Raw genomic sequence first — 25,776 nt, 5'->3', positions numbered from 1 at the left:
AGTACGAAGATGCCCTCAAAAGTTTTAAAAGGAAAGTGCTGATAAAATTCGTTGGCTAGGTCACTTGTCCCGAATGGACATTGAGAGAAATACAAAAAATATCACAGAATGATTTAACGAGAACGTCGAGAATGAATTAACGATTATGGGAGTTCGGAATTGGATAAGAGCCGCCAATGACAGAAGGGAATGGAATGCTATCGTTGAACAGGTCAAAAGCCACAAAAAATTGTAGTACTAGAGGCAAGAGGAGAATTTCTTGAATAGTCAGATTCGTAAGGAAAAGTATCGTATCTATCATAGCGTATCGAGCCCGATTCCCTAAAACGACACTGCGTCATCTCGTACAGAGGATAGAGTACGTTCTGGAAAACCAACAAGTAATGTTGAATACATTTCTTGATATAGAGGGACCATTTAACAACAACCTCATATGAAGCAATCACACCAGCGATTCATCTAAAAGGGATGACGAAACAAGCAACAGATGGATAAACTGCATGCTGAGGAGCCGTGTGATACACGCAACATAACTGGGGTTTACATTGTCAGCATCTCTTGTGAAATTAGGCCATGGATAAGCTGATACCTAGACTCGGCAAAGACAGACATGCTTTAGTCTATGCAAATGACCTGGTGACCGATGATGGTGGTGGTGGCAAATGATACCTAGACTCGGCAAAGACAGATGATGGTGGTGGCAAAGGATACCTAGACTCGGCAAAGACAGACATGATGTTTTAGTCTATGCAAATGACCTGGTCATCTTACCCCACATCAAATGTAATGTAATGGCATCATGTAATGGTATACAATGGGCCTGTTTTATGGATACTTAAGCTGCAGACCTTGTAGCAGAAAGATCTGAACCAGTAAACCATCTTCCAAGACTGCGAGTCGTTAGATCGCTGGTGGCAAACACTTTTCGGAGACTACCGAGTGGCTCCAAAAAGAGATGGTACTCATCCTCTAGACTGGTATAGACTTGTACAGTGTTCCAGAATCCTGAAATGGGTATCATGACTTAAAGATGTACAATTAGCCTACTGCCTGACGTATGACTTATTTACAACGGATGGCTTCCATAAAAAAAAGAATTCCAGTCATTGACATCGTTCACTTTTAATTTTGTGTTGCAAATGGTTTCCTCTAAGTTGACTAATTTTTAAAAAAGATTATCGATTTTCAAGAAGATTTTGCAAATAACTATAAAATGTATTGATTGAATCACACTGTAAAAAGTTTAGTTTCTCTTTTTCTCACATGTGTACCAAAAAACAAAATAAATTTGATTACATCATTGCATATTCTGCAGGCCATGTGTGGAAACGATTTAAAGTGGTAAACACATACACATAATCAGTTTATTTAATATTCTTTGATGTGCCAAGATGAACTTTTTCTATTTTCAAAACGTTTTAATATATTTACGCCCATTGTACTCATATGTTAGAGTTGAAGAAGTAGTCTTGTGTAAATTTATGTTAAATAATAGTGCACTGATTAACTGATTATAGTTGACGCAACCGAATTTATGCTTATTTAACGAATATTGTTGACATTTTTGTTAGCTTCTGTCAATTTCCGGAAATTGATTTAGGTATGTTTAGCATTATGTTTATATGGGATTGAGCCACAATTATTCGTGTAATGAAAATTACATTTCTTAATTAACTATTGTTTGGAGTTTCAATTTCCACTCCGCAAATCGTTTTCAAAAAAGAAAAATGAAAATTCTGGGAGATTTTATAACCTGATTTTATTAGGCTATGTATTCTTTATCAAACAAAAAAATTTGGTCTGGATATTTTGGAACATAGCAATGTGTGTGGCTGAAACATTATTTGAAAATTATGGCTGTGCCCTAGTGGTGTCAAATTCTGACTATATTTTGTGTGTTAGTTTGTGTTAATTTGTTGGTGTAATAAGTATCGTAGATGTTTGATGGATTCGACAGTTTTTTTCCCTGGAAGCCGTCTGTTGTGAACCGGTTGTACTGCAGCCACTTGGCTTATTGTATATCTTCCAGTCGTTTATGAAACCCATTCCAGAATTCTGGAACCCTGTACCAGCTTGCACAGGTCTAGTGGGTGGGTGCCATATAAATTTGGAGTCACTTTGATGTCTCCGAAAAGTGTTTGCCGCCTCCGATCCAATGCCTCACAGTCATGCAAAATATGGTTGACTGTTTCAGGTTCTCTGTTACAGAGTCTGCAGCTCAAGTTTCCATGAAACAGCCCCATTGTATGCAGGTGACCCTTAACTGGCGTATGTCCAGTGAGGAAACCTGTTATGACTCTGAGCTGATTCCTACTTGTTTTCAGCAGTAACTCAGCCCTACTAGCACATGTCCTCCGATATACATCTTGCCATGTGTTTGACCGGGTACACTCTCCCAGTGTGAGTTGTGTTGGCTTCGGATCCAGGCTTTTTTTCGTTCACGGACGGTGCTTTTTGGCACTCCCAGGATGCGACCGTTACTTGATGGAAGTTCATTTTATCTAACAATAAAACACTAAAACGTTTGTTTTCTATACTTCCACAAAATTTATTACAAAAAATAACTTCGAGATAGAACTTAACATCATTAAACAAATAGCAGTAAACAATGGCTATAACGAACAAACGCAATTAACAAAATTTTAAACCAAAACCAAAAGCTCCATAAGAAAGCCCTGAAATTAGTCTATCCACTACCACAGAAAGAACCCAGTACCTTCTGCTCTATCACATATACTGGCAAGATAACAACAAAAATAGCCAGATACATAAAAAAGAAAGGAATAACACCAGCTTTCAGAACTAACAACAACTTAAGCAAATATATTAAGAACAATAAGAGCCGAAAAAGAAAACAACTACAGAGTGGTGTTTACAAACTAACTTGTGGTGACAGTCCGAAAACTTATCGGTCAAACTGGCAGAACCTTTGACAAACGGATAGCAGAACACAAAAGGGCTTTCAACAATAGAAAAACAAGCACTTCTACATACGCACTTCACCTTCTAGATCACAATCATTCTTTTAATGAACAGTTTCAAATTATGCATATTCAAAATAAAGGCCTTAAGCTATCTTTATTAGAATCTATGGAAATTAATAAATTGAAAAATACAGATATAATTCTGAATGATCAACTCGAGACAAACAGCTCCCCAACCTCTTCAGTTAAAGACTTTAAAAAGGCAAACCCATAGTAATCTAAATCACTTGAGAAAGGCACTCTACCGAAACAGCTGTAGTCACATAGTTGTAATACATTTTGTGGAAGTATAGAAAACAAACGTTTTCAGTGTTTTATTGTTAGATATCGTAGATGTGATTGTTAAAAATTAAGTTTATTAATATTTGTCTATGGTTGTGTTATCTGACGCATATGTACTGGGTATTAGATTTTCGATGATCTGTACTTCATTCGGCTATAGGGCTTTTCATCGACTGTCATTTGTTTCGAGCTTCTGTCATGTGTCACCTAATATTAATATATCTACGTCATACGTCTTTGGTTTGTATCTTGTTTGTATCATTGCTATATATCAATAAGGTATGACGTAGATATATTAATATTATGTGAGACGTGACAGAAGCTCGAAAAAAATGAATGTGAATGAAAAGCCCTATTGTTTTAGAATGGTTTTAGTATTGGTAACCAAAGCCTGCTGCATTCTGGTAATGGGTTTGCTACATGTTTTTCTTCGTTGTTTAGGATGAGGTCTGCTTCTTTGACTTCTCTCTTTTTCATGTCTGTTTTTTTCAAGACATTGGTGCATATTGGAGCGTATACAGATTTTAATCCCTAATAGACAATAGTCCTCAGTACACCGTCCTTTTTTGAAAATGATTATTACAAAAGTCTTAAAAATGATTTTAACTGCTTCGTTTGGACGAGTCTACCACTTTCTGAAAATTTTCAGAGTGCAGGTTTAGACGCGTTTCCACACGCACAACACCTAAACCTGTAGCTCTAGTGCGGTTATGTTTTGCTATTACAAAACTATAATGTTTAATTTTAATCAAAAGATTATACGTTAAAATAAAATTATTTTTGTCGGACAAAAAATAGGGAGCGATCGTCGGGTCCAATGTCACCCCGCAAGATGTCACTCTAGCGCGGTACAATTTTTGTTATTACAAAACTCTTAATTTTCAGTTCAAAGTACTTATAATTAATGACAAAAGATTGTCGATCTGTTGTCCGACAAATTTACAGCCTCTTTTCTTTAGTCCGACATCGTAAATATGTTAATTATGGCAGGTTATGTTTTGCGATTACAAAATTACAAGTGGTAGATTAGAGGGTCCTTTATCCAAATATAGCACTGTCGGATAAAAATTGCGTATCAGATATCCAGTCCGATAAATTAGTTTCAATCAATGAAGATTAAAACTAAATTCAAACGTCCGCCTATGGTTATTTGTCAAAAAGTTGACGTTTTCCAATTCTCTAGTTGTTTTTACGTCAACGTCTATTTTTTTGACAATTAAGCATAGGCGGACGTTCGAATCATTATTAATTTAATGACAAACTATAATTTTATATTTATTTAATTTATTCATCAAAATAAACTTAAACCCAAACAAAATTAGTATTAATTGAATAGGTATTTTTAATATCTTTCAAACGAGATATAATTTGATGTAAGGTCCCATTTAAAATGATCGGTCAAAGTGGCCCTGTAATGTTATCTGTGACTATTACGTCATCTATTATGACTAGTTGAGAAGCCTACGTCCGTTTATTTCCTCCCTCCAAATTTCACTATTATAAGTATAACCATTCAAAAGATATGTGCAATATGTTACGCATAAATAATTACTAATAAATTGAATTATTTAATTAAAAATAAGTCACTTTGAGAAGTTTATTAATGAGAGTTATCTATCCTCTTTCTTTCCTTGTCTAAGCACCTCTTCGGGTAGTTTTGTGGCGCGCGCTATGGTACCAAATTCAAAAATATGGAAAAATAAAAAAATTAGTTTTTTATAGGTTTGTGTCATTTTTTTGTCGGTCACTTCGTCGCTTACTTTTTTAGTAAACCTGTTTTATTTGAAAGTTAAAAAAAAATAAAATTATGACTTTTGTAATCGCGAAACATAACCTGCCATAATTAACATATTTACGTTGTCGGACTAAAGAAACGAGGCTGTAAATTTGTCGGACAAGAGATCGACAACCTTTTGTAATTAATTATAAGTACTTTGGATACTTTTAGGTATTGTACGTGCGGAAAAGCGTCCATCCTACACTCTGAAAATTTTCAGAAAGTGGTAGAAGCAGTTGAAACCATTTTTAAGACTTTTGTAATCATTTATAAAAAAGGACGTTGTACTGCGAACTACAAACCCATACTCATTTATTCTTATGGGAAGAATTTAATAGAGATGTAATATGAAAAATGAACTACAAAAGAACAGGCTATCGACCTACAGCGACTGTATATTAGAAAAAAAATCTAAAGTCAAAGTTATTGTTGACTACAACATAGTCAAATAACACAAGTTAGAGTAGTTAAACACAAGGTTAAAGAAAAAACAAAAGCAACAAAAATACGTTAGAAAAACAGTCCTAAACAGAAGGAAATGTATCACATAATTGTAAGCAACATAAACATAGTGCGATGATAGAGAATGACCACACAAATGGAAATATTGAAAATATGTATTGACAAACTGAAAATGAAAATAATTACTGGGTACACCTATTATCATTGTGACCAAAAAGAAAAGACACGAAAAACAGAAAACTTTCAGATTGTATTATTTTCTGATACTAAATAATTGTTTAATTATAGTCATCTCAACACCTACAAGTAGGTTATGTTCTCTGATACAATCAAGTTGTAAATAAAGCATAAATTAAGTAGGTGTTATCTATTAAAACATTATTTAACGTTGAATGATTTGAAAACTGACACATTCAGTCTATTAAAATTAAAATGAATAAATTTTTATGGATTTTATAAACATCTGTTATTTTTCAAGAAGTCATGGTCTCTTATTAACATAACCTAGATTTTTCCCACATTTTCATTCTTTATTATTTGGACTTTATTTTAAATTGTGTAAGTTCCTAAATGCCCAATTTGCAATGAACATATTTATATCTTACCGTCTTTAGAACAAACCAAATTATTCCTGATTTAAATATTTAAGACTATTCATAAAAAAAAACAATTTGGTGTTGGTGGGAAATAGTGAAGGCAACTTATAAAAAAATTGGAACAATGTGTGTGATTTGTGACAAAAAAAGTCCAATGAAGCTGAAGGGAAAATTCTATAAAACAGCTATAAGACCGGCTGTAATGTAAGGATTTGAACGTTGGGCAATTAAAAAGAAAGTAGAACAAGGAATGCATGTGGCGGAAATGATAACGCTTAAATGGATGAGTGGACTAACAAAAAAGGGTAAAATTAGGAATGAGTACCTATATTAGGGGAAGTATAGGGGTGCATACTTCCATGTCTATGAAATACATGCATGTTTCATAGATATGGAAAAAGCTTTCGACAGAATTAAAAGAGAAGATATTTGGAAAATACTAGAGAAGAGAAAAATTGAACAAGATCTAATAGGATGCATGCAGAGTTTATACGAAAAAACGAAACTATGTAAGGAGAAGAAATGAAAAATCAAAAATATTCGACAGCAACATTGGATTAAGACAGGGTTGTGTCCTGAGCCCACTACACTTTAACCTAGTACTAGATGACGTAATAACAAATGCAAACACAAATGGAGAAAATATAATGTAGGATATTGGAAGTTGAGAATGATACAAATAACAGAACTATACAACGCAGACGACCTGGTGATCATTGGGGAGTCAGAAAAACAATTAGAAGAAAGAAATACCTAAGAATATAAAAACGGAAATAGTAAAAAAGATTGTGAAACCCGCTCTAACCTATGCCTGTGAATCTTGGGCATTAACAAAAGACCAAAGAATATACTAATCAGCACAGAAATGAGATTTTTGAGAACAATCGAGGAAAAAACAAGGAAAGATAAAATTAGAAATCAAAGTCTCAGCATCCGTATGGCTTGCAAATTTTAGAAGCCTGGGAGGTGTAACCAGAGAAGGTTGCCATTGTTTTCAATCTGGTAGGATGTAGAGCAGCATATTTAGTGTTGTTTTATGTGCTATTAGATTGAAAACTTAGGCTTTTGCTAGCAGTTGCCGCTAGGGCATCCATGCCATTTCATTCGTTGCAATTCGTAACTGCACGCCGGGGTTTGTCCTGGTTGGGTCAGAGAGAGCAGCATATTTGCCTCCTGATGAGAGACTAATAAGTTTAGAAACCGGTAGAGGTGCTTGCGGCACTCTCTGATTGAACTAGTATATGATGCGGCTGTAGTTTCGTGTTGCAACGAAATTGAAAATGGTTATTTATTTTTTATAGAAATCAAACCTTTATAAAATCTGAAAATACACCCAGTTACAACAATAATCGAACAAGGAGAACTTAGATGGCTGGTTGTACTGAGAAGAGGAGAAGAAAAAATAGTAAGACATATATATGAAGCGAAAGATATGGGAAGAAAGAAGAGAGGAGGACCAAGAAAGACGTGGACAGAAGAAATGAGGGAAGCGGCCGACAAAAGAGGAATAAAATGGGAGGAAACAAAACCATTGGCCATGGATAGAAGGAAATGGAAGGAAATGTAAAAGAAAACGACGGAGAACCCAACACCGTAATAACTCACACCGAAAGGTAGACGAGTTCTGGATTAAGTAAGTAAGTAATAGGGGTGGCACCAGTTGATGCCAAAATGAGGGAGCATAGGTTAAGATGGTTTGGTCATATGCAACGTCGAGACGTTAATCACCCAACACGAAGAATTACTGAACTGCGGCTTTCGGGAAGAAGTAGGAGATGAAGACCAAAGAAGACCTGGGGGAGACGGTTAGGCAGGGCATGTCGGTAAAGCGGATTGATGTTGATATGACCTAAGATAGAAACTTATGGAGAAATGCAATTAGGGAAGCCGACCCTGCATTGGGATAATGGCAATGAGAATGATTATTAAAAAAACAATATAGGAGATGTAAAGCATCATTAAAATGTTCTCTTTGATCTTCTTCTTAAAGTGCGTTTCCTCTATGGATGTTGGCTATCACATTGGACCGTATTATTGTTTGAAACAATGTTTAAAACTTCCAGAAGTCGCATCTGAGGTGACAGATCAGGCATAGTTGTAATTTATGCCCACAGTAAGAATTTTTAGATGGCAATAGTCGAACTTCAAATAAATATGAGATACATAAACACCTTGTTCCTACGTAAAAGTTTTTATACAGAGTCGTCTAATATATTAGAACGATGTATAGATTGTACAGATCACAACGGACATGGACTCTTTCATGTACTTAAGGAATTTTGTAAAATGAAAATTTAAAATGTAGTACTTATACAAAAAACCCAACTCATTTTGACCTAGTGGCAGTAAAAAAGAAAAAATTTGGAGGTAAAAATGCCGCGACTTAAAATCACTGTAGAATCTATTGAAAAGCACCTAAAAACCTAAAAAAAACTTTTTTATACTTTTAAAATAAATGCTTTTGTTTTTCTCTTCATTCTCAATCTACCGAATTTTAAGTGTGCAGCTTAAAACAGCTTGCACGATTTTTATAACTTTTTGTGTGTGTCTTGTGATGCGGCCGGTAGTATGATGACATGTATTTACATTGTTGTCAATTTTCTGGAAATCTAATGAACTTTCTTAGTTCAAATATATTATTCTTACTTCGGCGAAGATAATGTCAAAATGTAGGAATTACTCTAAAATTGTGGCATTCAAAATCAAAAAATATACAGGGTGATCCATTTAAAATAAGAACGTTCAAGATTTTCAGAAAATCGGAAGATATGATAATGTAAATACCACCATAATATCGGCCGGATCACAAGACTTATACACCAGAATTTATAAAAATCGTGCAAGCTGTTTCTGAGATAATTGGGGCGTTCCATTCTTATAACTCACTCGGTAGATTGAGAATGAAGAGAAAAACAAAAACAAAAGTATAAATAAAGGCCTTCATATTTTATTTTTAAAAAGGTGTGTAAGTGCTTTTGAACAGAATCTACGGTGATTTTCAGTTGCGATAGAAGGCACAATAGAGTCAATTATAATTTCTTTTTGGGAAATCACGAATCAGTGATGGTGATGATGATACTATCCTAATTGGAAGAAAACGACATACTTGCGTATGTAATAAATTTAATAAATGTGCTTATTAACATTCTTCTATTTCTCTCGTACTTACTCGAGTTTTTCGGGTTGATCATATTATTTTTATAAATTCCGATTTGAACAGTCCTGTATAAAGATGTAAGCTGTAAGCTTCTGCCAGAAAAACTGTACTATCATGCATTTCTAAACCCAGATAGCAATTTGATTTTTTTTTTAATTAATATCTAAGTTAAAAAGGAAAGTTGTTTGTTGATTATCTTCTTCCTCAATAAAATACAAATTGACCTAGATCAAGCATAAATTAACTTACAGAATACTTTCTTGATCACATTTATACAATAATTATTGTATACAGTGCTAGTCAAAAGTCCGGTCCCCCTTCGTGTCTTTTGAGTGGTGATACTTCTGATAGTGAAATTTGGAGGGAGGAAATAAATGGACGTAGGTTTCACAACTAGTTATAACAGGTGACGTAATAGTGACAGATGACGTTACAGAGCGACTTTGACAGATAATTTTAAATGGGACCTTATGGAAAGTGATACCTCGTTTGAAAGATAATGAAATTACCTATTTAGTCATACTAATTTTGTTTCAGTTTAAATTGATTTTGATGAATAAATTAAATAAATACTAAAACTGTACTTTCGCATTTAATTAGTAAAAATTGAAACGTCCGCCTATGATTACTTGTCAAAAAAGTTGACGTTGACGTAAAAACAACTAGAGAATGGAAAACGTCAACTTTGTTGACAGGTGGACGTTGGAATTTTTATTAGTTAAATGCTAAACTAGAATTTTAGTATTTATTTAAGTAATTGATTTACCAAAATCAGCTTAAATAAAAAAAATAGTATTAGTGAATAGGTATAATATTAAAATTGTAGTTTCGCATTTACTTAATAAATATTCAAACGTCCGCCTCTGGGTATTTGTCAAAAAAGTTGACGTTGACGTAAAAACAATTAGAAAGTTGAAAAACGTCAACTTTTTGACAACTAACCAGAGGCGGACGTTTGAATATTTATTAATTAAATGTGAAACTAAAATTTTAGTATTTATTTAATTTATTCATTAAAATAAGCTTAAAATCAAATAAAATTATGATGGAATAGCTATTTTCTTTCACCTTTCAAACGAGGTATCACTTGCCCTAAGGTCCCGTTTAAAATTATTGGTCACGGTGGCGCTGTAACATCATCTGTCACTATTATGTCACCTGTCATGACTAGTTGAGAAGCCTAAGTCCGTTTATTTCCTCCCTCCAAATTTCACTATCATAAGTAAAACCGTTCTAAAGATACGACGGAGGGACAATTACTTGAGGGACTCAATTAATATTATTGTGATATCTTTGGTTTCTTGAGAAAAGGCAGCTGTTTATATTTCTATGTACATATAATGAATAATTTATTTTACCCGGTGAACACGGTGAATACTTTTTGAAGGAAATGTTTGTATAAGTCCTAGATATAATCTAGCAAGCTAATCCATCCAACAGGACCCTTCTCACTGCCATACGTGCCGTGTGACAAAAGAACAAATATTTAATTATTGGCGCCCTTTTTCCTTTTTTATGTATCATTAAAGGGTCTTTACACTGCGGCAATGATATGCAATGCAAGACCGAGTAACACTGAATTTTAAGCGCGTAGACGCAAAAGTTCGGGTCAATGCTTTTTAAATGCATTCAGTTTTTTCGGATCCTGAGAAAACTATTAGGTATTTTTCAAAAATTTAAACGCAGAATGAAAGATTACATTATTACCGAGGGCGGAAAGTCTATGAAAACTTCTATAATGTTTATTTTAATAAGTTACAGCGGTGAAAAAGAAGAGAAAATTGAGTGTGATTTTTAATTTCAAATATCTCATTTAAAAGAAACTTTCTGTTTATTCGGAGGGACTTTCGGCCCTCGATAATAATGTAATATTTAATTCAGCGTTAAATTTTTTAAAAAATATTTATTAGTTTTTTCAGGATTAAAAAAAATGGGAAAAAACAACAAATGGAAATAGAAAGAACAATCATAGATGACATCGAAAGACAACAGCTAGTTTGGTACGGACACGTAAGACGAATGGACGAAAGGAGAATCCCCAAAAAAGTGTTAGAATGGACCCTCACAGAGAAATGAAAACGAGGAAGACCAGCAACTACATGGATAAAGGGCATCTCCAAGGCGATGTCTGAAAGAAATCTAAGAGAGGAAGACTGCCACAATAGAAAGGAGTGGCGATTGGAACGGAAAGGCGTAGAACGCTATAAAACCGATATCATATATATAAAAAAATGAATGCATTTAAAAAGTATTGGCCCTACATTTTGCGATTACGCTCTTCATACTATGCATTCCACTCTACAATACAAAAACGATAAGGGAAGCCATAGAAATAGAAGCCCAAAGATACTCAACGTAAAAGTCGGTAGTCAAAAAATTCAGCGCCGCCGAAAAATAAAAAAAATCTTAGCCCTCACATTCAATGGCAGATTCCAAACATGTCGAAACGTCTTCAAACATCTTGCGTCTAAGTAAACAAAATTCTTAACGGAAGAAAACCCGAAAATATAAACACATTATCTTTGATTTTCCAGTTGTTCAGATTGTTAATTTGTGTTGTTTCTAATATAAAATATTCTGAAACATACATAAACTAAACTATTTCTATATTTGAGGTGCATTCCTGAGACGACTTTATTGGAGGATAATTCTTTTGAATGAATAAACATGAAATTAGTTTTAACTTGCAAATACCTCGTGGTTTAAATACCTTATTAAAAATATTAAAAAATACCTTATAAAAATATGATAGAATGTCTATAAAAAGACTTCCATATCTCACCATGACAGTAAAATTATCACATTAAATTCCCATGAGGAAAATCGAGGAAAAACCCATAATTTATCGAGATGATAAGTAGACTAAGTAGGCACTTAATCTTACATTTAGTTTACTCTACTGTTAAATGTATAATAGACGCACATCGGAAAAGTCTAGGGATATTTTTAGAAACACGTAATCTCTTATTTCTTCTTTAATTGTTTCGGATAAATAATAATCGATTTGTAGTGTTTAGTAGTATTTAATATAAAACAAAATTTATTGAAATATCACAAATAATGAGAATACCTTTAATACGCCAGTCAATGGGAGCAAGAATAGGATATTGCCTCCGAAATCTACTGCATGGATTTTAATGAAATTTTGGGAATAGCCTCTACTTATCTCTTAATTCAAAGTCTACCCTATACCGATGTTTGCTTTTATCTTGAGGGTGGTTCCCTTCCCACCCCTTCTCGGGGTGGAAAATTTCTTGGTTAAAATAACTACGGAAGTGGCTAGAGAACCTAATTCTAAGTAAAAACTGTTTTATAATTTTTTTGATAACTCAATATTTTTTGAGTTATTCGTGGTTGAAAATTGGCTATTTTCATTGAAACATAACACCCCTTCGAACAGTTTTTTGCGAATACCTTAAAAACTATGCATCTAACTAAAAAAACTGTATAACAAATTTTTGTAGCTTATAAAAAACAAAGATATTAGTTCCTTCATAAATCTTCTAGTTATAATACAAAAAGAGATAGTTAGGTGAAAAGAGTTTGTTTTTTGGTGCATGCTCAAATCGTTGTATTCAACTTGAAAGAACAGAGAAACGGTCGATTTTAGGTGTATAATGCAACCAATACCTTTTGTAGTGCTTGACAAGACCTTTAAAATGAGCAATATTAAAGGTCTATTACATTAAACTAAGCGAGATATGCTGCAAAAAAATGATCGCTTTTGAAACTGAACACTTTGAACATCTCGTTCAGTCTCAATATATAGGTACTGTAACAGTTACGGCTTGAAAATTAATTTGAAAAAAACTAAATTTATGGTAATCGCGAAATCAAAGAATATCAGAGCTAATCTTATAATAGACAATACAGCGATTGAGCGTGTGTCCTGTTATAAATATCTAGGTGCTTGGATCACAGACGTTACTGATCAAACAAAAGAGAATAAAATGCAGAATAGAAATTGCTAGATGCTAGATTGCTAGATGTCTTTAATAGAATGCGCAAACTCTTTTGCAATCGTGATATCGACATAAAGTTACGAATACGAATGCTGCTGTGTTATATCTTTTCCACTCTGTTATATGAAGTTGAGGCTTGGACACTAAAACAGTCGACCATAAAAATCGTCGAAGCATTCGAGATGTGGTGCTATAGGCGCATTCTCAAAATATCATGGATGGACCTCGTCACTAACACGCAAGTACTCCAAACTTTAGACAAAAGATGCGAAATTACAAATGAGATAAAAACTAGAAAGATGGATTACTTGGGACACATTATTAGGGGTGAAATGTACGAACTTTTAAGAAATATCATGCAGGGCAAATTAAGGGCAAAAGAAGTGTGGGAAAAAGAAAAATATCGTGGCTTCGCAATCTACGTGAATGCTTCGGGTGTAGTTCGATTGAACTTTTTAGGCGCGCTGCTAACAAAGTCGCAGTGGCCATGATTTCCAATCTCCGCTAGGAGTGGCAAGTGAAGAAGAAGACAAACTTACTACTATCCTGTTAAAAACTTTGTCAATCAATTGAAATTAAACAACCACATGAATTTATTTTTATTAATTTTTTGTAAATTTGTCTTCCTCAGAGCTTCCTTGACAACAGGTAGACCTAGAAATAGTACTATCGGAGGATGGAGGGAGACAGATTTAAATCAAAACGAATCCGTAGATTTTCTTATTTTACTAATGCCATACTCTGTATTAGAGTACACAGACTCGTTTCATACAGGTTCTCTGAACTGTAAATTGGAATATTTTCCTAACGGTGCCTTTTAGTATTGTCATACCCGGGTTAAACATAGAACTTGAATCGAGTCGAAATTCATTTCATTTATTAATTTTATTATGTTATAAAAGTATCCCTAGACTTTTCCGATGTGTATATGTCTGAATTGTTATTAGGAGTGAGGCAGATAAAATTAAATTAAAATAATTTTTTGTATTAACAAGTTACAAAACAAAATAATTTGTTTAATCTGTAATTTGGGATAGATTTCCGAAGTGGAAATTGAAACTATTCAAAGTAAACTTATTTTCAATAAGAATTGTGGGTTTTTTCAATTAAATATCAGATGATCCAAAAAGTAACCTCCTTTGACGATTAGGGCGCTGCGATCTCAAAAAAAAAAATAGGTCTACAACCATAGACCTATACAATAACATAGACAGATCAACTGTCATGTTGATGATTTTGGATCAAAATACAATCTTACCGTTGACTGAATACAATCAACAGGGGTTATTCAATCAACACTCTTACACATAGTAAAGCTGTGAGGCTGCGACAGTATCATTCACGTTATTTTTAAGTGGGGAGCAGTATGAATAATGTTAGGTTCTCGATACAATGAGCTAGAAAGAGATAGCACCAAAATAGTCCAGGAGATCTTGTCGTCAGGAAGCGCGGAAGGTACGCTCAGTCTATGTTAATATTATAATATAAGTGTTTATATTATAATATTTGTCTATGTCTACAACGTGCTACCTTTGGTAGGGATAGATGTCAAATTTTAGCGCGATTTTTGACAGCTGCAAAGTTCACGTATTTGAAACAATTACGCATATGGAAAAAGATTATATTTGATCATTTAACATTAATATTTGACAAATAAAGCGGCAAAGCAATCGCAATAAAAGTTGGATAACATGGAATTAGTGCTCCTTCAGACTACGCTGTCAAATTTTGGTTCCGTGAATTTCGTAGTGTCCGTATATCTACATCCACCTACTGGACGGTCCTCCGATGCAGTTACACCGGAAAATGTGAAGTAAGTCCATTAAATGGTTTTAGCTTATTGTAAGGTGAAGGTGCTTGAATTCGCAGAGGCCACAAGAATTAGTAAAGAGTGCACTAGTCATATTTTAAACCAAAGCTTTGTATATGAAAAAATTATCCTGCCGATGGATGCTACGTTTGCTGACCATTGATTGGCCAAAAACATGATCATGTGACCACGTCTCAGCAGTGTTTGGAGCTTATGAAGCGCAATCCGTTGGACTTATGACATCAATTGCTAATCGTTGTTGAGATCTGAATCCACTATTATACACTAGGAAACCAAATTAACGTACGGCAATGGACTGAAGCTTGCAAATGTGCTCAGAAGCAACCAAGAGCGGCTCAATGTTGGAAAGGTTATGGCTACTTTATTTTGGGATTGCAAAGGCATAAAATATCAGGCTTAATGTATCAGGCTGGAAAAATTCATAATACCATTCAAGAAATGACCAGACTCGGAATCGGTATAATGGGCATAAGCGAAATGAGGTGGCCAATTAGTGGTGCTTGTATTGACAACCATATATGGTATACCACTCAGGAAATGACGATGGTCAACATATATATGGGGTTGGAATAATCGTGTCTCCCCAATTACGTCAATGTGTTACAAATATGTTATACCTATTTCTAAAAGATTAATAATAATCCAACTGAATACTAGCCCCGTCAAATTAAATATATTACAAGTGCATGCCCCCACGAGCGATAAACCAGAAGAAGATCTAGAGCAGTTCTATGAGTTGTTGATCAAGTCACTTAAACAACTTAAAAAAAAAGATATAACTATTATTATGGGTGACCTCAATGCGAAAATTGGTAAAGGGAGAAGCGGTGAATTCATAGGTAATTTTGGTCTAGGACAGAGAAATGAAGGGGGAGACAGATTAAAACTATTTGTAGAAGAAGAAGAATTTGCAATACTAAACACATTCTTCAAACTACCACCAAGACGCTTGTACACCTGGGTCTCCCCGCAAGATCAACCAGGAAACGTAATACGGAATCAAATTGACTACATAATGGTGAACAAAAGGTTCCGTAATGGATGCCTATCGGTTAAGGGTTACCCCGGTGCTGACGTATCATCAGATCATGTTCCTGTTGTTGGTAAATTTAGGTTCAGATTCAAGAAGGTTGCAAAAAAGAACAGCAACAAAAAGTGCGATATGAGAATACTAAAAGATAAGAAAACAAAAGAGACAGTCGCACAGAATCTTTCAGAGAAGCTAATTAATATGGAGCAAACATATAATGCCGAAGAATCACTCCAAAATATATGTGAAACCTTTAACAGCATCAGAGAAGAACATCTAATAGAAAAGAAAGAGATGAGAAAAAGTTGGATGAACGACAATATACTACAACTTATGGAAGAAAGAAGAAAATCAAAAAACAACAAAATAATGTACAACACGATTCAGAGACAAATAAGAACTGAAATAAGAAAGGCCAAAGAAAATTGGTTAAAATCACTGTGTGAAGAGATAGAGTCGTTAGAGCAAAAACCTCCATCCTACATATGTGATGACCACTTACCAATCACATCAGATGAAGTGGAAAGAGCAATATCACAACTAAAAGATGGCAAAGCATATGGACAATGGACCTGACAATGCATATATATATGCTGAACTCATAAAACTATTTAACACCGACGGTACTCAACGCCTAACCAAAATATTTAACGACATATATTTAAGCGGAGTAATACCAAAAACATGGTTGAAGTCGACGTTTGTTGCTTTACCAAAGAAAACAAAGTGCGTATCCTGCAGTGATTTCCTAACCATCAGCTTAATGAGCCATATTTTAAAACTATTTCTAAAAATTATATATCAAAGGATATATAGACTGTGCGAAGAAAAAATCAGCCGAACACAGTTTGGTTTTCGAAATGCAATGGGTACAAGAGAGGCTCTATTTAGTATACAAGTGCTATTTCAACGATGTAGAGACGTAAATTGCGATATTTATGTATGTTTCACTGATTACCATAAAGCGTTCGATACAGTAAAGCACGACAAGCTGATGGCGATATTAACCAATATTGGAATTAACACCTGTGATTTAAGGATTATCAGCAATCTGTACTGGAATCAAACATCTTCTATCCGGAAAGGGGCAGGAGAATCCGACGATATCAAAATCAAACGTGGGGTCAGTCAGGGATGTATACTATCCCCACTGCTGTTTAACATCTACTCTGAGGAAATCTTTCAAGAAGCAATGGATGATGTTGAAGCCGGAATTCGAATTAACGGAGAATGTATCAATACCATAAGATACGCAGACGACACTGTGGTATTCGCTGACAGTTCTGAAGCCCTACAGGAGTTAATGAACAGAATCGCAGAAGTCAGTCAGAGATACGGACTTTCACTAAACACTAAGAAAACAAAATGTATGATTATCTCTAAGAACAAACAGCATTTTGGACGAATCAGTGTGAATGGTCAACAAATAGAAAGAGTAAAAACATATACCTACCTTGGTACGAACGTCAATGAAAATTGGGACCATTCTATAGAAATCAAATGTAGGATAGAGAAAGAAAGATATTTCAAAAAATGACAAAGTTGTTCAAATGTCATGATTTGTCGATACCCATAAAAGTCAGATTACTACGATGTTATATCTTTCCTATACTGTTGTATGGAGTTGAGTCGTGGACTCTCACAGACGCCACCTGCAAGAAAATTGAGGCTTTTGAGACGTGGCTTTATCGTCGAATCCTGAAGATATCTTATACCGACCACATTACTAATGAGGGTGTTTTGCTAAGAATGCAAAAAGAAAAAGAGCTGTTAATCAAAATAAAAACAGCCAAAATCGAATACCTCGGTCACATCATGAGGAACAGTGAAAGATATGGACTGCTGCAACTGGTCTTACAGGGAAAAGTAGAGGGAAAGCGAGAACCAGGAAGGCGAAGAATTTCGTGGCTGAAAAATCTACGTACGTGGTTCAACACAACCACTACAAATCTTTTCAGAGCAGCAGCGTGCAAAGTACAGATTGCCATGATGGTCGCCAACATCCGAAACGGATAGGCACTACAAGAAGAAGAAAGGCATAATTTCAATTGACTATCTTGAAAAAGGTAAAACTATCAATATCCAATATTATTGTGCATTATTTGACAAATTAAAGCAGGAACTTATTGTGAAACAACCCAAAATTAAGAAAAAAACGTGTTGTTTATGCAAGACAATGCACCGGCTCACAAGTGCATTATGAGAATGTCAAAATTTTATGAGTTGGCCTTCGAATTGCTTTTTCATCCGGCTTATTCTCCTGATTTGGCCCCCTTCGATCAGTATGTGTCGCCAAATCTGAAGATACTCCCGCAAATAAAAAATTGAGCTAGAAAGAAAAGATAGTTGAAAAAAACAAACGCCTATTTTGCAGAGCTTCCACAATCATATTATTTGGACTGTATATAAATTACAAAATAAGACTATATAAAATAAAATAAAAGAATTTTCTGGAAAACGTGCTTTTCATTTCACACGGGGTTACTTATCGGACCATCTACTGTAGTACATATAATGTAATATAAATATGCCACAACAAAATACTTTAAGAACCATATTTCAAATTGGAATACTCTAAAAAAATTCTATTCAGTTTAATACACCTTATTTAAAACGGTTTGTTGGTTAGGTACGATTAGTTGGTAATTAGTTTAGTCCCAAATTTATTTTTATTTATTCATGTTGCTTAATAATAGACAGAAGAAGTAGGACAAACATTTAATGACACTATTATACTTTGTACTCAAACAACCGTTATTTACGTTTGGCTTGAGATATTTGTTTGTAAACATAATAAATACGACAATATAACTGTGATAATAGAATACCATACATCTACTTATTTACGCAAATATCAGTGTTTATTAAACTGGTTTGTCCAAATTTGTTATTAATATTGTAATACAATAGTTGTCTAAAACAATAACATCAATTATCTTTTATAAATATTATTTAATCAATTATCTTTAATAAATGTGAGTAAGTTTAGGTTGGAATAAATTCAGTTTCTAGAGAATAGACAAATTTGGAGGTAAATCCCGAAACAGGTTGATTTTTATTTTCGAATTACGATTTTTTTGGCATAATAGGTCTAGATCCCGCGTATGAAAAAAAAAGTTGATTAATAGCAAGCTGAAAATTTGTTAATAGCTTAAGGGTGTCTAGTCGGACAAACTTTGATATATGGGAACACTGGAACAGGGGAAGTTTTAATTGTGGAACAGTTTAAGAATTTGGAACGGTCAGACCCTCGGTCAGACCACGAAAACGGCACATGTATTTTGTCCGACAGAACAGACTTAAACTCTCCGAACAGAGATTAAACTCTCATGCAAAAATCAGACTGTTATTTATCACTAAATGGGCGTTTTAATGAGTGGAACATGTAGAATATGTCAAATGACAGGAATTATGACAGGTGATAAATAGCAGTCTGATTTTTGCATGAGAGTTTAATCTCTGTTCGGAGAGTTTAAAGTCTATTCTGTCGGACAAAATAAACGTGTCGTTTTCGTGGTCTGACCGTTCCAAATTTTTAACCTGTTTCACAATTAAAACTGCCTCTGTTCCAGTGTTCCCATATATCAAAGTTTATCTAGACACGCTTAAGCTGTTAACAAATTTTCAGATTGCTATTAATCAACTTTTTTTTCATACTCGGGATCCAGACCTATTAGTAATTTTTGACATGATAATTAAAGCTAATCTTTTGTTTCGCGATAAACTGTCTGCTTTAAAAATTCTAAATTATATTTTAGTGCAGTCACTGAAGGTTTTCACCTCCGATTTCGTTGAACCTCCATGGATTTTCATGAAAATTGGTGAGTAGTTAGAGGATACCTCAAAGAACAAAGGTGACATAATGCAAACTTGCGCTTTTACCTTGGGGGTGGAGGCCACCCCTTCTCGGGGGTGAAAATTATTTTATTAAAAATAATACCATAAATCGATATAAGGACAAATTCTAAGCAAAATTTGTTATATAAAGTTATTAATATAAATCAAAACTTGTGGACTTATTGAAGATCAAACATTTTATTTTTTCGTAAGAAAATGCATGTTTTAAAGCTGTTTTTCACGTATAACTCAAAAACTATAAGTTTTTATAAAAAAGTTATTATTACCAAAATTGACGATAATAAAAAATTGAATACACTCCTTACTTAAAGAACTAAATTAATGTTAATTCAAAGTCAGTTCTGGGTAATTAAATGTATTTTTTTCGACGCGTACTAAAATCGAAGTATTCAAGCTTAAATAACGGAAAATGGATGCGTTTTATAAAATATACCTACACACTTGTTAAAGTACTTCGAAATACCTATCAAATGAGCTCCATAAGAAGTTAATAGCATCAAAATTAAGCAAGTTATGATGAAACAAACAGAACCCTTTCGAATTTTTTAGGAAAAAGGGAAAAACAAAATAAACGCCATTTCCACAAAAATTAAAATTTATGGTAACCCTTGCAAGAATTTCTTTATATTAGCATAAGTAATAACTTCAACAATTTTCACTGGTTTAGAATGCAAATTTTTTTTATAATCTTTTGATAATAACTCCAAAAATACTCAATGTAAGTAAAAAATTATATATAACCAAATGTTATTAGTTTTTCTGTATCAAATATTTTACCTTTTTTACTATTTCTGTAGGGTAAAAAATAACCGAGATAGAAACGTTTAAAACTTAAATTTTGATGCGAGAACCATGTAACCGGGTCCATTTAACTATTTATACTGCATTCGCTCTCGCGAGACTTTTTTTGACACATTCGGAATAGGAAACATACAACACAAAAATTCCTACCTCACACTATTAACTGCTAAAATCAACTCAAATCAACTTGAATCTTTCATCAAAAAAAGAAGAATTATTATAAATAGTGGGAGTGTCTACTAATCTCATAAAATTTTGTGAAGTTTATTTCTACAAAATATTTTTATTTTGTACAATAAATAATTTTCTCATTTGTTATCAATACATTCTAATGGTGCAAATGAATAATTATTGATTGGCGTAAGGTTTATGTTATTTTTATGTCTGTTTACCATTAATAATATTGGATATGAGCAGGTGCGTTGGTTTTGTAGTAATTTCCAGTCACTTCTGACAACTGAACTTTTCAAAAAAGGAATTACTAACGTCAGTGTCAAAGTAAATCTCGATAGAGCGAATTAAGTATATTTATTTTTTAAGAGGTTTAAAAAATTAAATTTAACGTCGTTTAATAGCCTTTGGAATTAACTTCAAAATGGGTTTTAGGTCAACCTGATATTTTAAAAATTAACAGTTATTAAATTAAAAACAATAATATTTTTTGGAAAAAATTTTAAAAGATTAAATTTTGAAAAGTTTTTGAGACATAAATTTTAATGATATCAACTTGTTCGAGCGCTCATTTGATAGATATCTGTAAGTACTTTGACAAATGTTTTATAAGTTTATGTTATAAAATGCATCCAGAAGAAGTTAATAGTTAATATTTAATTTTCCCGTTATTCAGATTTGGGTACTAGCCGAAATAAATATACATTCAATTACCTATAACTCACTTTTCGTTAACATAAAAGGTTTTTCTAGTAAGGAGTTTATTTCATTTTTTATTAACTTCAATTTTGGTAATAATAGCTTTTTTTGTAAAAACTTATAGTTTTTGAGTTATTTATGAAAAATCGGTTAAAACATGCATTTTTCTCACAAAAAATTAAAATCTTTGATCTTTAATAACTCAAAAAGTTTTGATTTATTTTAATAATTTTATATAACAAATTTTGCTTAGAATTTGTCCCTCCATCGAACATAGGATTATTTTTAATAAAATAATTTTCACCCCGAGAAGGGGAGGCATTCACCCCCAGGATAAAAGCGCAAGTTGGCACCATGTCACCTTTGTCCCTTGAGATATTCTCTAACCACTCACCAATTTTCATCCAAATCGATGGAGGTTCAACGAAATCCGAGGTAAGAGCTTATATCCACCTTCAGTGACTACACTATTTATGTATAAATAATATCAAATTTAGAAATTTAGAAATTAGGTAAAGTAATTGAATTTATGTGAACAAAAACGTTCCGAGTCTTTTTTTTTCATTTTTGAGATTGTGATGGAGAATATAATATTATAAGATATTATATGTATGCACATATTATTTTGTATTAAAGCAAGAAACCCATTATGAACGGCCGGCACGGCACAGCCCGGCCTCGCACAGGACAGTCCAAATTCATTCGTATAGTTTTAAATGCAACGTAACCCATTATGAGCGGCCGCCGGCCGGCTCGGCCCGGCACAGGCCAGCACGCAAACGGAACGGCCAAAATTCTCCGAGGAGAATAAAATCCGTTGAAGTCGAACGGCCTGGACGGCCAGTCGGCGCCAGTGCGTCATAGTTGGTAATAAGCAGATATATTGTTGATTTTTTAATTGAAAGCGCGTTATTTCTTTTGAAATAAAATAATATGGACGAACTTTTCATTGAGAGTGTCAGAGAATACCCATTTTTGTATGATGCATCGGACTCAAGTTATCATGATAGTAAGAAAAAGGACAATACATGGGTACAAATATCCGAAAATTTTTATCAATGGACAGGTACGTACATTATCTTTTAACCATGAATTCGTTTTTTTAACATGATGCATATTCTTTAAAATTGTGTAGTTTATGTCTTTTAAAAACTTTTATTTTACGATAGTTTTTAAAATATATGATCATTTTTCCGGTGCCGTGCCGTGCCGGCCGTTACAAATGGGTTTTTGAACGTGCCGGCCTGTGCTGTGCCGTGCCGGGCTGTGCCGTGCCGGGCGTTCATAATGGGTTTCTTGCTTAAGAAACATCAACCATTACAGCTAAAAGTGTCAAAAATACTCAAAATTGTTGGTATGTATAAACGACTAATACATATCTATTTATAAAGGTTTTCCCAAAAAATGGTTTTCATGACTTAGAAACGTTTCTATTTAGACCGATTCAACTGATTGAATAATACATTGCTTTCTTTTTTATTAAATTAATTAATTAATATTAAATAATACGGTATCTTGTTGATACCAAATCATGTTGATAAAAAATTATTATTTTATCGAGTACCTATAAATGTACTTGTGTCATCAATAACAGGCAAGTCTTATTTATTGAAAAATCATTTTAAAAAAATATTTATAAAATGGATATAAGAGAGAAACTAGTACTAGCATTCGTAGACTTGAAATCTGATAGAAATATACTTGATAAATGTTTAAAAAAGCTAAAAACTCCAAGTAAATAATACCAGTAGTAAAATCAATATGAAAATACTAGACCGAAAAGACAAATGAGGGGAGAAAGATCAGAATTTTTCCTCCTAGAAAGAGGAGTGAAACAAAGAGATAACCTGAGCCCTTTACTATTTTTCATAATCATGGTTAAATTAACAAAAAATACGAGATCTAGAACGAGGACCCTCCAAACAACAGTTGGATACACTTACCGCACCCCTACACAAATTGAAACACTACTCTACGCAGATGACATAATAGTTATAGCTGACAATGACAACACGATGCAAAAATTCGTACCTAAACAATATATATAGAAGAGATACTTAACTTAAAGATGATAATAAATATTAAGAAAAGCAAGATAATGAGATTTAACTTCTGATGACAAATTCGATTTGGATATAGATGATACACAGAAGAAACGCAACAAAATCTACTATATCTACGCTAAATAAAACAATATACGGAAAGTAGGAAAAAAACAACAAAACTAAATTACAAGTATATATGTATTACGATTAACATACTAATATTAACATGTAAGTAAAAGGTGGGTACTACAAACGAAACGTGAAAGTAAAATAAATGCTACTGAGATGAAAGTATTGAGGAAAATATCACACAATACTAGGAAAGACAGAATCAGAAATGATCAATTGAGAAAGCAACTAAAGCAGGAATCTATAATAAGTAAAATGACCAAGAAAAATGTGGATAAATGAAATTATAAAAGCAGTTTAAGTCAAAAGGATCGACTACACTGAAATGAAAATGATATTGAGAAATAAAAAAGGATAGAAAAGGAGAATAGACACCATCACAACAAAAAAGGAATTAAGACAAGAAGAAGAAGAATGCAAATGTTTTACCTACTACGGATAGATGTATGACAATTTCTTAAGAAATCTAAAACAAAATATTAATAAGAATATATTGTTTATTACCTCAAAATATTCGTAGTCTTCCATCTCAAAAAATTTAATATGTAGGTACTCGTTGTTGACCTACACCAAGATTACACTAAAAGTATAATGTATCGACCATTCTAGCTTAATTTGTCAGATAAGTTATCAATGCCATTAACAATGTTTAAATAACATCCCAAAATGACTGCTGTGATTAATGATAAAGTTTGAAAACAAGGCATAACATTCGAAAAGTTACTTATTTTTTTATTAAACGCGTATTGACGTAGGGTTTAAACAAATTCATAAGTCTTGTTCATTATGAAATGGCGACGATATACGATGTCATAACTAAAAAATCGACAGAACTGCTCCATTATTTATGTTTTGTGTACAGTGGAACCTCGATAACTCGGATTAATCGGGACCGCGGCCGATCCGGGTTATCGAAAATCCGGGTTAGCCGGAGAATATAGTAAAAATTAATAAATAACCTCCATTACAATTACAAAAACATGAAACACATATGCACAGTACACATCTAAATTACGTATAGTTGTATAGAGTGTAGAGTTTTGTTCATTTCTTGGTAAAAAACTCAGTCATACTGTAGAGATGTACCGACACCATAATATGGTAGGTCTGGATCCTGCGTACAAAAAAAAAATTGATAAATAGCAAGCTGAAAATTTGTTATTAGCTTAAGGGTGTCTAGTCGGACAAACATTAATATATGGGAACACTGGAACAGGGGAAGTTTTAACTGTGGAACAGGTTAAAAATTTGGAACGGTCAGACCACGAAAACGGCACATGTATTTTTTCCGACAGAACAGACTTAAACTCTCCGAACAGAGATTAAACTCTCATGCAAAAATCAGACTGCTATTTATCACCAAATTGGCGTTTTAATGAGTGGAACATGTAGAATATGTCAAATGACAGGAATTATGACAGGTGATAAATAGCAGTCTGATTTTTGCATGAGAGTTTAATCTCTGTTCGGAGAGTTTATGTCTGTTCTGTCGGACAAAACAAATGTGCCATTTTCGTGTTCTGACCGTTCCAAATTTTTGACCTGTTCCACAATTAAAACTGCCCCTGTTCCAGTGTTCTCATATATCAAAGTTTATCCGACTAGACACCCTTAAGCTATTAATAAATTTTTAGCTTGCTATTAATCAACTTTTTTTTCATACGCGGGATCCAGACCTATGGTAGCATAATATCATATTATGATGCTGCAATAAATTTATTTTAAAGATTCGTCTTTATCAATCCTACCTAATGTTTCTAGTTTCTTTTCCATTGTCACTGCAACATTTTTACGTTTTGTTACCATTACGTAGACAAAGCAAACACAATCTGAAGCACGATTACATTACAGAACGGAAGTGATTAATAGGCTGTACTACACACAATACAAGAATTTTTAAATAGTCACGTCTTTTTTAAACAATGCTAAGACAGTTTGACATAAATAAAGAAAAAGGAATACAGACAGGTGTCTGTTCTTTCCGATAAGCTG

General features: G+C 33.5%; 1 protein-coding gene across 4 annotated transcripts in view; it reads right to left on the bottom strand.

Annotated features, from left to right (window-relative positions):
- Window positions 1-25,776, bottom strand: part of LOC114327289 (dihydropyrimidinase) — a 165,540-nt gene that overhangs the window by 84,611 nt on the left and 55,153 nt on the right. Inside the window, exon 1 of one of the 4 annotated variants that reach the window (XM_028275852.2) lies at window positions 24,289-24,406. The exons of the other annotated variants lie outside the window; for them this stretch is intronic. Within the exon in view, the coding sequence (XP_028131653.1) occupies window positions 24,289-24,312 (24 nt within the window). The 5' untranslated portion in view covers window positions 24,313-24,406. Of the gene's footprint in view, window positions 1-24,288; window positions 24,407-25,776 lie in introns of those variants that run through there. 4 annotated transcript variants of the gene reach the window in all.

Source organism: Diabrotica virgifera, chromosome 3 (assembly GCF_917563875.1).
Source record: "Diabrotica virgifera virgifera chromosome 3, PGI_DIABVI_V3a".
In the NCBI taxonomy this organism is placed as follows: Eukaryota; Metazoa; Arthropoda; class Insecta; order Coleoptera; family Chrysomelidae; genus Diabrotica; species Diabrotica virgifera.
The sequence above is the reverse complement of the archived record's forward strand: the minus strand, read 5'-3'. Positions and strand labels throughout refer to the sequence as shown.